At 36.8% G+C, this 15,193-nt stretch overlaps 1 protein-coding gene across 1 annotated transcript; it reads right to left on the reverse strand.

Annotated features, from left to right (window-relative positions):
• Positions 1–307: 307 nt before the first annotated feature.
• Positions 308–14,664, reverse strand: LOC135086976 (mitogen-activated protein kinase kinase kinase 13-like). Its single transcript, XM_063981830.1, has 7 exons — positions 14,051–14,664; positions 9,208–9,384; positions 8,860–9,061; positions 8,221–8,559; positions 7,923–8,057; positions 6,288–6,455; positions 308–5,638 (listed from the first exon to the last, which is right to left on the reverse strand). Exons 1-7 carry the CDS (start codon positions 14,316–14,318, stop codon positions 5,260–5,262), a joined length of 1,668 nt encoding a protein of 555 aa, XP_063837900.1. The 5' UTR covers positions 14,319–14,664; the 3' UTR covers positions 308–5,259.
• Positions 14,665–15,193: the final 529 nt, after the last annotated feature.

Consider the following 15,193-nt stretch of genomic DNA (forward strand, 5'->3'; position numbering starts at 1 on the left):
ATAGATAGATGGAATGGAAAATATAATATTAAATAGAATGAAGCTTGTGTAGGTGCTATCAGCTTAAAGCCGTTAAGTAGGTAATTACTATTTTCAATTTCTTACGAGTAAAGGTAGCCTTTCGAACTAAGCGTCACAGACGCAGCGTCTTTAGCTTTGGTCTTGTGCCACCAACGCCGCGTCACTAACTCGCTTCGAAAGGCTACCTTTAAGACCAAAGCTAAAGACGCTGCGTCTGTGACGCTTAGTTCGAAAGGCTGTGAAAAAGGAAAGTATGTGAGGTAATTTGAGTTATGAAAAAAATGCATATTTTGGAATAATCTTTATTGATTCACATACGCTACATGTAATATGAGCTAAACTTACATGCTACAAACCCAGGGTCGAGATCGTTTCGTCGACAATTCAAAACACATAACACCCTGTAAATTAATTTAAAGACCCCGGGTGCATCAAACAGAAGATGACTGAATCTTAGCTACAACAGAACGCCTTCAGTTAACACTGGCGGTTGAGTGCAATCACTCGGTCGAATGATTGATACATTGGTGTGCTTTAGAATCAGTCTTAAAACTTAGTACACAGGGCAGTACAAACAAAATGACAACCACGATTCGCAAAAACACTTGTTCGAAAAGCCAGTTCTGAAAACTCTGGTAACGAATCCGATATTTCCAAAAAAAACTATTTAAAATTAATGGCCAGAAAGAAAGGGAGAGAAATTTTTGATTTGAATTTTATTATCTTTTTGTGCCAACGTGGTGAATTGTTGTCATTCTGGCTGCGTATGCGCAGGTGATCTGTCACTCAAGTTAAGCACCTTACGCAGTTGCGATAAGTGCTATATTAAAGTGCCTGCGACTGTACACCAGCGTATTGATGATGTTTTTTATTTGCAATCTAGGGGACTTTTAGCTGGTGTATAGTATTTGCGCAAAGGTGAGATGACAACTCACACTGTCTTAACTTTCCCATAGATTAATGTTTTTTTTTTAAATAACACAAATGGTTTCAAAATTACACCAATGAACTGTAAGTTTTGGAATCGATTTTTGCATACGTGGATTCCACGCAGCTTTTTCAGAATGTTAAAATATGTTCTTTTGTTTCAGTCACAGATTTTTGTTGTCGTTTTCTTTTCTTTTTTTACGGCTGCTACATAAATTGTCTACATTATAATATCTTTGCGAATCGCAGATGGCTAACATGATATCTAAATGCTAGAATAATGACTTATTAAGTACTTATATCTAGTCCAAATTTTCATAAAACCACAATAGGTCACTAAATTGTACCTAGAGAGTAATTGAACGGTAACTCAAACTTTATCTCATAACATAACTTAGTTAAAATAACATGCGCTGAAGTATAAATACGACTTATATAAACAATATGAACGAATCAAAAATCCTATTGTGTTTTCATTGAAATGGACTTAACTTAATTTTAAACACCGATTTCTAAGGCTCAGCACGTCACGGTTTTTCATTTAGGACGAAAAAAAATAAATAGAACTTAAAGCCTTACTCCAAGGCAGTAAGGTCCAAAATGAAATTGGCAACGTGCTTGAGCGAGAGTTGAAGAATACCCGTCAAGATACACGCCGGGCTTAGAAAGAAACTCAGGTGAGATCGACCTTAACCTTTAACTATAGTCGTGAAAAAATAATCACACTCCCATGGACGTCGGGTCTCACAGACCCCTATCTAAAATTCTACATAATTTCATATCTGAACCAATTTGAATTTATCAAAGAGTTGATATATATCTAATAACTATTAATAAAGGATCTAGTAGTAAATTAATCAATTTTTAATCATTATTTAATTATTTTTTGGCAAATTTAAAAAACATAGACGTTTTTCAGTGTGAATTGTCTTAGCATCACATATAGGCTCCTTAATTACAGTCGATTAATAATAAATAAAACTAATATTTTTTTCCTTGCTAATTAATAACCGTGTAACATAAAAACATAAACAGAATTTCAGAAAGACATAAAATAAAAATTTTGACAAGGGTTAAACTTACAAAAATTATAAACAGTGGCCTAGAACACTAAAGACAAATTATCTCTACAGGCATGTGTCATTTTTCTTTGAGAGCTTTGATAGGCAAAATATACACCTATCAGAATCGGAATCGGCAGCAATGGTACCTTCTAAGACATCTAAACTCAAAAGAAGGATCGTCTACAAGTAAAACCTTACTTCTGGAATGTTACTTAGATAGTTGGGCTAATAATATAGCTGATGTACTCAGATACTTTCTACCATTATGTATTCTTAAACTAAAACAATTTACAACATATTATGATATACTATAAAAAAATTATAGTTGACAAGTCACATCCATACAAGTATGTTTGTATGGAAATTATAGTCATCGGGTCTCCCAGACCACGATAAAATTTTGGATGGTTATTACTCACGTAATAAGTGCCGGAAGACGCGATTTTATGCCTCCTCGGTCCTTACACAGTTAAAACTGAAGCTACTGAGATGGTCGAGAGCAGCACGTGGCGGGAAGATATTTAAACCGAGAAATTGAAAAGGGGGGTGGGCCTCTGAGACCCGACGTCCATAGTTAAAGGTTAAACTTAACTGACATAAAGTTCAGAATAGTATAATTTGGTGGTTATCATTACCAGTTGTATTCAACGTGAGTTTTCTTAACGGGTATATATAATTGTAGAAATAGTAAAGTCGCATCAAAAATACTTGACTTGTAGCAGTCTTGTAACAAACTTATGTTAATAAAACAAACAAAATATTTGGAACTTAAATATAAGAGTAAATGGGCTGGCCTTTGGCTTTATATAGTAAACGTAATAGACGTGAGTTAATTTATTTATTAAAAGGACGAATTTAATGTATTGTTAAATAATGACTATACAAAAAATGAGATCTTACTTTTTGGAACCGTCATCAAATCCATGCATTTCGTACACCTTTATTTGACATCTTTGGTAAAGAATATTAAAAAATAGTCAGGCTAAAGTCACATTATTTTATAAAATTTAAATGCATTTCGTGTTAAAGGCCAACGTTAGAAAAAATAAACCTTTTAGTTTAAACACAAACCATACGTTTTTAATTTTGATATCCGAAAAAATATTTTAAGCTGAACCGAATGGTTATTTTAAGTATATTACAATTTTCACAACTACAGATCCTACAAACGATTTCCAAATACACATTCCATGCATCTCTTTCACACATAATAGCGAATAATAGTGGGAGCGAGAGAGATGAATAGAGTCGAATAAATAGAAATCGTTTCGTGATGTAAGGCCTATCACATAAAAGCCTGACCTAATGATAGGCTTTTATGTACATATGCGTGCGTTAATTTTTAAGTGAAAAAATACTATTGCGCATAAACGCGCACGCATGCGTCCCTACGCCTCCCGCGTCTCTGCCCATCACTAACATATACTTTGCTTTGGCGTGTCAAACAGGCCGATTCAACCTACGTTAAAATAGTACTTTTCAAGCCTATTCAAAGTGGTACGCGCAGCAAAAAATATGTTACAAAAATATCAATATCAACTACTATCAAGTCACTTCTCTTCTCCAATATAATTCATATTTGCCAAAACCATAAATGCGTGCACGACGCACTTACCAATCGCCGAAACTGATCAAAAATCATACAATATAGCTAAGAAATAACGTGCAAAAGCACCAAAATATACTTTATAACAAAAAAAATATGAGATTACATTTTCAGGCAAAATAAACAAAATAAAATCACAACCTATACAAAAAAAATGTGCAGATCTAAAGAAAATTCGATCATTATAACCAAAACTAGAAAAGTTTTAGGCCAGCTAAAACTAAATTAATATAACAAGAGTACTTAATAAAATTGTAAAGCTGATTTCGATAACCATTTTTACAAATAATAAATTAAATCTTAACAAACGATACTATGCGCCATCTTAATTTAAAATGTCAGTTGAATAAATCCAACAGGCATGTTAGTTCGAGATCTAAAATTTGCATTAAAATAATATTATGCCATTGTAAATAAGTATTTTAGACTAGTTCTTTTTGACTAGATAACCTGTAGGTCATACAGATACAGATATAGCGCAAGTTCGTGGAGTAAACACATGATCGAAGAATAGGTAACACTTATCAAGGAAGTACAGTTGTTTAACGCCTATCCAGATTACAAGGTAATCAAAAAGGAATAAATCATAATGGGCTAATTCTTCACAATATAAAAAAAATATATTTCAAGAGTCCATATTCATGTTTAAAGCCAAGATATCACTGTTATTAATCTCAAAAGAAATAAATCAGAATTGCCCTGAAAAAGGATTTCTTTAAAATTTCCTAGGAAAGAAATAAATCCCAGATTTCCTTAGAAGTAGTGTATAAGGGCACGAAAAGGGTCAGTGCCTCGGAATGTAGAGCGCTCACCTAGGGAGCTGAGCAATATGTTATTGTATTGAAACATCTATAAAGGATTTGCAGTCTTTTCGAATCCGTGTGACGAAAAAGATCATAAATCTGTACGTTTGTCGTTACTCATAAAATAACAAGAATGATGCCCAAGCGCAGGCGAGAGATGTCAAAGAATATAGTGGAGTAACTCAGGTCTTCTTTAGGCACAAAAAGACTGCAAATGTGCATCGAAAGGATAACTTACAGTCCATCATGCTACAGTAAAACGACAGATACGCCGTATATAATCGACACATACACCAACTTTTTTTTGTATTTTTTTGTTTATTTTTAACGACTTTAAAAAGGTCCCTCTATTTATAGGGTTGCCACCTTTTTGAGCAAATAAATTAAGTACATACCGGTTTGGTATAAAAAGCTTTTTATGGATGAGAGAGCAATCAGGTACGAGGGTTCATTTTAAACAAAATACTTTCGTGAGGTACGTAAATACGTAAGGTAATAGCAGAAGACATAACATGGTGACAACCCTCAAATTGCATTAAAGCATGACCCCAATTGTTAAGTTAAAAATAACAACCCTATAAATCTTTGAATAATACGGGAGGGGGGCGTGAGCTTCCACATATCTGCAACGACACAAAAGTGACCGTAATCTCTCGGGCCACGTAGTGAGAAGTTGGAATTGACGTAGTCAATCTGCACGAAATCTAAGTCACACGTATCAATGATTACACAGCTATAATAATTATAATAATGTCATGCGACTTCCCTAAGGGATCATTAACTAAACTTAGTTGCACGCCCTCCTCACCTCCCTGTAATATCTCAAGCCGAAAGGACTTCAGACTTGAGCCACGTTGGACATGTAGTTGTCCAACTTCTGGAACTTCTCGACGAAGTCTACGTTACCATTTTTCTCAACCACCGTATCTTTGATGGTGGCCATGTTGTTGTTCTCGAAGCGGTCATCGCAGCAGTCGCAGCAGGTGCTCTCCTGTTCCTCCTTCAAGACGACGGAGATCGGCTGGTCTGGGTTGTTCTCGTCGAAGCTTAGCAGCACTTGGGCAGGGATGCCCTCAGACTTCTTCTTGCAGCAGCCGCCAGCGTTGGCCGGAGGGCCGTAAGCCTTCTTCAAGCCGTCGGATGAGGAAGACAGCTGACGCTGGAAGAACTTCTTGCGGAGGCCGCATCGGCAAGCCTTGTTTAGCGCTTGCTCACGTCTGGAACAATGGGACCGGTCAGTCGGGGCTTCGAAGACCTGGGCACTTGGGGAAGACTGACACAAAGGTACAAAACCAGTGACGATTTACATGTTGACAGCACAAAATTTATTGAAAGCAAAAATAACTTGAATTTTATTAGTGTGATTGTATTATTTGAGTTGGTAAGAAGGAATTCTTGACTTCAATTGTATATTTTTTTATTCTTCTTTTATTATTCCAGTTAAGAGCTTGATATTAATTTACAAAATCACACACGTGAATGCCACTTATTGTTGAAGCTATTTTGGAGCATCTTATGGTTTTGTCTCGGGACGCTAATTTTACACCATCTGGCGCCGCTAGTGTGAAGTCCGAAGTTTGCACTGGGTTTCGCGAGCACTGTCATTTGTTTTCACAAATGGGATTAAACAAGAACCCCCAGTTTATTTTAGAGACGCGTGTCTCGTCGCCATATATTGTAGTGTTTTATTTGGCGAAAGATTCTCGAGTCGTTAGGTACAAATTGGGCAACTTGACTTCAGAACAATTTACCTAATCAGAAACCAGCAATGTTTGCTGTTCAGCATTTCTATTTCACTGAAAAGGTAACACAAATAAATAATAAACACGAAATCTTTTTTTGTGCTTTCAGTTTGTGAATACTCACTCCAACAGAGCCTGCTCGCGCTGTTCCAGCTGAAGCCTCACGGAGCATACCTCCATGTAGAGCTCGTTGGCGCGCGACAGCTGGGCCTCGTACACCTCGCGAGCGCACTGCGCCTTGTTCAGCTCCTCGCGGCGTTGCATAGCGTCCGACAGCGAAGGCTGCTCCGTCCTAGAGCACCAGGGCACTTTGTAGACTGGACCAGCTCAGGTACACGCGTACACAGGGCTCTAACAGGGGCAGTGGCGCAACTACAGGGTGGCAGTGCTAGCAAAATGCCACGGGCCTTTGACCCGAGGGAGCCCTGTGCTCAAGTGTTGAACTCGTTAACTTTTATCAAACCCTAGTGGTTTCTCAATGCTATCTAAATGTAATTGTCCCAACGTAACTTTCTTGTTTACTTGTTAAATAAATGAAAAAAAGATATAGGCAGCAGAGCTCATTTTTCAAATTCAAAATGTGATGTAACTAAAATGCCTCATCAAAAGTTACGATTTCGAAGATTGTAGTTGATAGTACACACTCATGAGCTATGATATACCAGGCCCCCTCAATGAATTTGCCACGGGCCTCAGATGGTATAGTTACGCCACTGCCCCCCCCCCCCCCCCTTCAGGAAATCGCTCGGAAGGAGCTAAGTCAAACGATTAAAAAATCTGACTTCCCCCCACCTAGGGCAGAAGAAAGCGATTTCAATATTAGCACTAGCCCAAACGTATAGCTTTGGTTTTTTTTTTGTTTCAAATTAAGTTCGGGTATGAATGCTCTTGCGCATCACTAACATGCGCCCTTGACGGGATATCGCAGACATAATACCTAGGTTTGTATCTCAGTTAGCAAACCATTCAGACAACCAGTAGGTCAAGCGCGACAATTTCGAAACAATATTAAACTATATGTGGTGCGCAAACGCAAATACAAGTTTATTGACCGAAGACCATATCGAATCAAGATTTTGTCGTTTCCAGCCTGCGTATCTATCGCTTTCAGATTACACGATTATGGGGTATTGTATGTGATTTCAAACTATCACACTATAGGTAGGTACGTCACTTTGTCTTTATAAATCGCATGTTTCAAGTCACAAGTCTTTTGGGATCAATATTATTGCTTTTCATTCTATTTTTATCCAATTCCAGATAGCACGCATAATTAAATTAAACATGAAAACAATCAACAACAAAAACTAGAACAATCTTAAGCACTTTGTTTATAGAAAGAACGGCTAACGCGCATATGAAATGTGTAAATACTCGATAGCAAAATCAAGCTGTAGACAGGTTATAAGTATATGCATTTTTACTCGTTTTTCTGTTTTTTTACGTAATGTTGAGTAACATGTGGCAAGGTATTGAATGATAAGTAATGGAACTCTTTTCTTTTTAGTATTTTATTTAATTTAATATTTATTTGTGGTTCAAATATAAATTGGTGTCATATTTTTACTAGGCGTCTTTTTACCATAATAAGTTCGTTTAATATTTGTTGTTACTAGATCTCAACTTCTCTTAATCGCTTTTGGACTCAATATGAAATTTTAATTTTCAAGAACCAAATACCTTTTTGTGAAATTGATAACGTTCAACAAGTTGTTCATGTTTAATGGTGAAAAACACCTAAAAAAATCCCTATACTTACTTCACATAGAGTCTTTCCATAGCATCTTGCACTTCCTCCCGCCAGACTCCTTGGGTAGCCACAAAGTCATCTTCCAAGGCTATGAAGTCATTAGCCGCGATATCCAGGTGAGCGGCAATGATCTTAAACGGAGGCCTATGGACAACCACATATTGGATAAATACTGATATTCATTTATGTAGTCACAAAGTAATATTATTTTGAGCCACCACACTATAAATTATGTAAGAGCATAATCCGGCTTAAAGGACCATGAAGGTAGTTCAAAAAGTAGGTAGTAAACCAGTGTTGAGCCTACCTGTTCCTGGGCGTACGGTTCCAGCACTGATTCAGCAGCAACTGGAAACTCCCTGGGATGGTCGCGGGGACATGAAGGCGCACGGTATCGGTACCCACACCCCACATTATGGCATGAGTCTCTACGTTCTTGTAAGGGATTTCTTGGGTCAACAGTTCCCACAGCACCACGCCATAAGACCACACATCCACCCGCTCAGAGCAGGGCTCGTGGCGAATCACTTCGGGAGCCATCCAGGCCACAGTGCCGGTGAAGCTCATGATCGTGCTAACATCATTCCATTCGCGGGACGTCCCAAAGTCGGAAACCTTGAGCACCAGGTTATCAGCGACCAGAATGCTGCAAAAGTTTGCTTGTTTAGACTCTTACCCCCTTACTAATAAAAAGTTGCACAGTTGTTGATCACTGTTTTAAAATGACATTTCCATACTAAACGTCACTTTAAAACACTGATCAACGATCATATAAGTTTTATTAGTAAGGGGGTTTGTGTCGCCGCACCGAATGCGCATCAAAAAGAGCAATGTGAATAAGCCATTTTTATTTAAAACAAAATAAATAAAACAAAAAGGGGTAGAATGAATCAACACACAACTTTTTTATTATAATCAATAATTGAATTAGTCTTTTTTAACTTACTTAGGGCTTTTCAAGTCCCGATGAATGATCTTGTGAGTATGCAAGTAGGCCAAACCCAGCGCTATCTCCTTGGCCCACTTCAGAAGCTGCTTCGGAGCGAACTGGTTGGATCCATGGATGTAATCGTACAGCGGCCCATACTGACAGTACTCCATAATCACACCAAAATTAGGTGACTTGGTGCAGATGCCACGGAATTGAACTAAAAAATTTTTTTCTAATTAGTATGTAATTAAACATGCTTATCCTTTAAAATGTAAGCCAGTTACTTTATAATAGTTGTAGTTTTTAATATTTCTATTATACTGTTTGACATAGTGATAGGTAAATTAAATCAGAGTTAATTACCAATGTTGTCATGGTTCAATTTCCTCAGATGTTTTATGTTTGTCTCAGAGTGAGACTTCACTTTTTTGAAGGCGACGATTTCACCACGCAGTAGGCCTTTAAAGACGGTGCCTTGGGCCCCCGAGCCGACATAAGACATTTCTGTGATCTCCTCATATGGCACGACCCAGCTTTCATCTGTTGACAAAATTAATTATAAGATAGATCATTATCTAACATACCAATCAATTGTGTAACATAAGTAACTCGACATTAGCAGTAACAAAACAGAATTAATGTAGCAAGTGCAAGCTACACTAAAAAAAACTTTAGCTCGCACTGACAAAATTATTGATTTTATTTGTAGCCCCTCCATATTTGTGTATATTTCTACACTTCCAATATATTTTCTTAATGCCAAATTATTCCATAAATGTTTGCAGACCTATGATCCTAAAGAGACAATAATCAATGAATTATTTACAACTCAACACCCTCACTTCTTTCTTTCAGCCATCGGATATTGCAGCTGCCTCCTATCCTGTCTCCCATTGTCAATCAATCAATCAATCAATGAACCTTTCTTCTTCCCTCTTGCCATCTCATGTTTTCAGTATCTTCTATGTGATCACTGAGATCAGTGCTAAGGCCCAATGCTAGGCCCAAAAGATAAGGAGACATGACACAGACAAACAAGAGCCCCATAAGAGCTACCTTTTCTTTTTTATTATTTACTCTATTTTGACTATTTTTGACGTTCATAAGTGCCACTTGTGGTCTAAACTGAATAAATATTTTTGATTTTTTTTTATCAATCAATAAAGTACTCCATTCCCTTCCCTACTTTCCTGTTGCCCTACGCTCCTGTTAAATCCTCAAGATCAATCAATAAGTACTATTCCTATTCCTCCCTCTATTGATATCTCATGTTGAAACTACCCTTCTTTTTGATCATCGAAATCAATCAATAAATCAATGGAGTACTACATCTGTTCCCTCCCTCCTTTCTTTTTGCCATCTTTATGTTATGAAATACGCTCCTGTTAAATCCTCGAGATCAATCAACAGATCAATGAGTACTATTCCTATCCCTCCCCCCTATTGCCATCTCATGTTGAAACTACCCTTCTTTTTGATCCTCGAAATCAATCAATAAATCACTGGAGTACCTACTCCATCTGTTCCCTCCCTCCTTTCTTCTTGCGATCTTTTGTTACATCCTCAAGATCAATCATTAAATCAATGAGTACTATTCTTATCCCTCCCCCCTATTGCTATCTCATGTTGAAACTACCCTCCTTTTTGATCCTCTAAAACAATCAATAAATCAATGGAGTACTCCGTCCGTTCCCTCCCTCCTCCCTTCTTGTTATCTTTATGTTTTATCAATAGATTAATGAGTACTATTCCTATCCCTCCCCCCTATTGCTATGTCATGTTGAAACTACCCTTCTTTTTGATCTTCGAAATCAATTAATAAATCAATGGAGTACTCCGTCCGTTCCCTCCCTCCTCCCTTCTTGTTATCTTTATGTTTTATCAATAGATCAATGAGTACTATTCCTATCCCTCCCCTCTATTGCCATCTCATGTTAAAACTACCCTTCTTTTTGATCATCGAAATCAATCAATAAATTAATGGAGTACTGTGCCTATTCCCTCCCTCTTTTCTTCTTGCCATCTATGAGTACTATTCTTATCCCTCCCCCCTATTCGGTCGGCCGTTTGGTGTAGTGGTTCGAAACGGACTACTATTCCGGAGGTAGCGGGTTCGATTCCCGCACAGTACAAACATTTGTGTGCATGAACATATTTCTTTGTATTGGACTGGGTGTTTTCTATGTATAATAAGTATGTATTTACAAAAAAAAAAGTATTTAAGTATGTTTATATCCGTTGTCTAGTACCCATAGTACAAGCTTTGCTTAGTTTGGGACTAGAAGCGCAGTGTAAAATGTCTAAGGATATTTATTTATTTATTATTATTATTTATTATTGCTATCTCATGTTGAAACTACCCTTTTTTTTGATCCTCGAAATCAATTAATAATAATAATAATAATATAATAATATAAGCCTTTATTCAGACATACAGAGTTTAAAATTGATTGAGTTTAATATTATTCTAATTGACACTTGTCTGTGTGCCTTTTTTGGCAAAGGCCTCCTCCAACTGTTTCCACTCTCCTCTATCTCCTGCAACTGTTGCCCATCCACCTCCAGCTGTGGCCTTTATTTCATCTACCCATCTTCTTGGTGGCCTTCCCCGTTTTCGCTTAAAATGCCTTGTGAACCAGTTCATTGTAGATTTAGACCATTTCTCTTTTCCTCTAATTGTGTGTCCTGTCCATCTCCATTTCAACTTTCTGATAGTTACTGTTACATCTTTTGTTCTTGTACAATTCTTTATGGTGGTGGTTCTTACTCTATCGGAAAGTCTTTTCCCCATCATGCTTCGTTCCATTGCGTTTTGGCATGTTTCAAGTTTATGGATATGAGTTTTATTCAGCGCCCAGGTTTGGCAGCCATATGTAAGGACAGGCAGTACGCAAGTATCGAAAAGTTTTCGTTTGACAGTCATGCTCATTACAGGGTTTTTCATCACTTCTTTTAAACTCCAGTATTGTTTCCATGCATTACCTATTCGCCTGTTGATTTCCTTAGATGTAAGATCCATTGGCGAGATTGTTTGACCGAGATAGATGTATTCGTCTACATAATCAATTATGTTGTTGTTCACGTTGATAGGTTCCTGGTTCCCGTTTGTCATGGCCTTAGTTTTTTCTGTATTCATGATTAGTCCAACTTTACGACTCTCTGTATCCAAATCATTTAGCATAGTCTGTAACCCTGCCCCTGATTGCGAGATGATAATCAAATCATCTGCAAATCTCAAGTGCGACAGGTATTCACCATTGATATTCAGTCCACATTTCTCCCAATCTAATTTTTGGAACACCTCTTCCAGAACAGCAGTGAACAGTTTAGGTGATACTGGGTCGCCCTGACGTACACCTCTTTCTATTCTTATTTCCTTACCTTGCTTTTCTAGCTTGATTTTGGCTTTGCTGTTTTCATAAATGTGTTTAAGAATTCTGATATATTTACATTCTACACCTTGGTTTTTAAGTGCTTGCCAAATCGCTTCGTGTTCCAATGAATCAAAGGCTTTGCTGTAATCTACAAAGCAGCAGTAGAATGTTAAGTTAAATTCTCTGCCCTTTTCAAATAATTGCTTTACTACATAGATGTGGTCCAGTGTCGAGTATCCACTCCTGAATCCGGCCTGCTCTCTCGGTTGGTTGTCATCTAATGTTCGGGTTATTCTATTGAGAAGTATCTTGGCGAATACCTTGTAGATATTCGACATTAGACTGATAGGTCTGTAGTTGTTTATGTTGTTTTTGTCTCCTTTTTTGTGTAGTAGTGTTATGGTTGATGTTGACCATTGCTCGGGTATAGTCTCACTGTGTAGAACTTCGTTGAAAATGTCCGTAAGGGATGGTACAAGGTGTTCTATATTTGCTATGAGGAATTCATTATTGATACCGTCTGACCCGGGAGCTTTGTCTTTCTTTTGAGACATAATAGCTTTTTTCACCTCTGCGTTTAATATGTCTGGTACTTCTTCTCCCCCTGCTAGTGTGTTTGGTTTATTATAGTTTTTCTTTGAGTATAAGTCTTGGAAAAAAAATTAATAAATCGAAATCAATTAATAAATATTAAATCAATGGAGTACTCCGTCTCTCCTTCACTCCTGCCATTTTTTGTTTGAATTACACTATTGATTTTGCTGGACTGGATCTCGCATTAGCTTGCTCAGCATCAGGATAAATAAATCGCATTTGAAAAACACAGCTTTGGCCAAATGCCTTAATTATAAATATCTATAGCTGATTTCATCATCATTTCAGCCACTGTTGTCTACTGCTGAAGATGTGCCTCCCCCAATTTATATTATTACTAGCTTTTGCTCGCGGCTTCACCCGCGTGAAATTTAGTGCCACAGATTTGCATAAATTGCCTATATGTTAATCTGGGTTACAAATAATAATACTTTAAAGTTTCAACCAAATCTGTTCAGTAGTTTTTGCATGAAAGGGTAACAAACATCCACACAAACTTTCACCTTTATAATATTAGTAGGATAGTAGGATTAATTACCTGATTCAATTATATTCATATAATTCACCCAAAAGAATAGAAAATTTGTTTTAAGTCAAATCAGCTTGTTTTGAATTATTACAGTACAGTAAATTATTATTTTGATTGATGAAAATTTTAATTAATGGAATACTATTTTTGTTTCCATTTTTTGACTGAAATTTTTATTCATTATCATCATCATTTCAGCCATAGGACGTCCACTGCTGAACATAGGCCTCCCCCAATGCTTTCCATGTTGCCCTATTGGTAGACACCTGCATGATGTTTTCAGTCCAGATTTTTATATTAAACCAAAGCTTTTATTAAATGCTTGGCTTTCATGAATAATAAATCTAAGATTGCTGTGTGTAATGATTGTATTTCAGTCAGTATTGACCATAATTTTAATCAACATGTCCCTGGGAGGAATTGTATTCAATTTAGCTCCCTTGTTTTGAACTATGTAACTTCAATTTTTATTACTTATGCCCAGAGAATAATAATTTTGCAAGCACACAAAAATTCTAATAAGAATCAACTTGATTTGACTCTGTCATAGACACTGCAGCACAAAAAATCATCAAAAATTTAGCAAAAAATTCGTAAATAACAAGCTAGCATCTCTAAAATCAATCAACTCTTCGAAAAGTTGCGTAGCAGGTCGACCTTGACAAATACAGTAGGAGATTATAAATTTTGTAAAAACAAAAACACTTACCCTTCGAAATCTTCAGATCAGCGCGCCCAAACAGTGACAGCACAGTTGTAAAACACTCCGCAACGCCGCCCATCCACAACAAATCCTTCTTATCCGTCTCGATGGTGCCTTGCTCAACAACTACTGCATCTTGAGGCTTTTCTTGTGGTGTCTCTTGTGGTGCCTCTTGTGGTGCCTCTTGTGGTGCCTCTTGTGGCGTCTTTTGTGGCCCTTGGTCAACCACTTCCTCCTCTTGGCTCACTACCTCAATGTTTCGTAAGTCGCCCATGTTTAAGTCACCACCATCATACAACAACACTTTAATTTAAAAACACTGTCTCTTCCAACAGGAGCACTCTTCAGTTCCCGACTACACTCGACGGTTGCCAGAGACTGAATGAATTATTTCACCTCCTCCCCTAACTTGACTCACGCACGACGCGAATGCACCCACGCTGCGCCGCAACCTTTTTAATTTTCATGGGGTGGAAATCCTAAACTGCCTTTTCGTACTAATAAAAACTTACCATGCGAGTTTATTTTATTAAAACTTAGGTACTACAGACATTAAATTATTTGTAAACATTGACTTATGTATTTAAAACATTAAAGACAGAAAATAAAAATTTGAAAAGGCAAAAAGTCAATCACAGTTTCTGAACGAATGTGTTCCAATTTACATGACTAGAATCTGGATTTTAGATATTAAAATCAAAGCATAAATAAAATGCGTGTACGGATACACCAAGTGCAAATTATTTGTATTTTTAATAAAAATGTAATGTGATTAAAATTCAATCAATAATTGCTTGTTAATTTGAGTAATGGCATAGGTAGATAAAATCGAAAACTGCGTGAAATGAATCACTTTCACGTAACTTTTTTTAGGATTATGGGCTTGGACATCGTGGGTTTTGCACATTTAATCAGTGTTTCAAGTCAAGTGTTTCTTGATTTTGAAATAAAATTGTATTGCTTACAACTATTTATGTAAGTAGATGACGATGGATGGATGATTGATATTAAATTCATTTCAAAATTCATTCATTTCAATTCAATAAATTAGGTGACTGATGCTGATTGATACTATGGATTGATACAATTAAACATTTAAATACTCAAACAACACCATGCATTAAACATTCAAGTCCAAGTAACGAATAG

The sequence above is a fragment of the Ostrinia nubilalis genome, chromosome Z (assembly GCF_963855985.1).
Source record: "Ostrinia nubilalis chromosome Z, ilOstNubi1.1, whole genome shotgun sequence".
NCBI lineage: Eukaryota > Metazoa > Arthropoda > Insecta > Lepidoptera > Crambidae > Ostrinia > Ostrinia nubilalis.

Bases quoted from the DNA above. Each gene is read 5' to 3' on its own strand.
- LOC135086976 (XM_063981830.1), bottom strand. From the start codon at position 14,318: ATGGGCGACTTACGAAACATTGAGGTAGTGAGCCAAGAGGAGGAAGTG. The intron at 8,560-8,859 runs GTAAGTTAAAAA...AAACTTTTGCAG, and splicing joins CGGGACTTGAAAAGCCCTAA to CATTCTGGTCGCTGATAACC. The intron at 5,639-6,287 runs GTGAGTATTCAC...CCATTGTTCCAG, and splicing joins CGCGAGCAGGCTCTGTTGGA to ACGTGAGCAAGCGCTAAACA.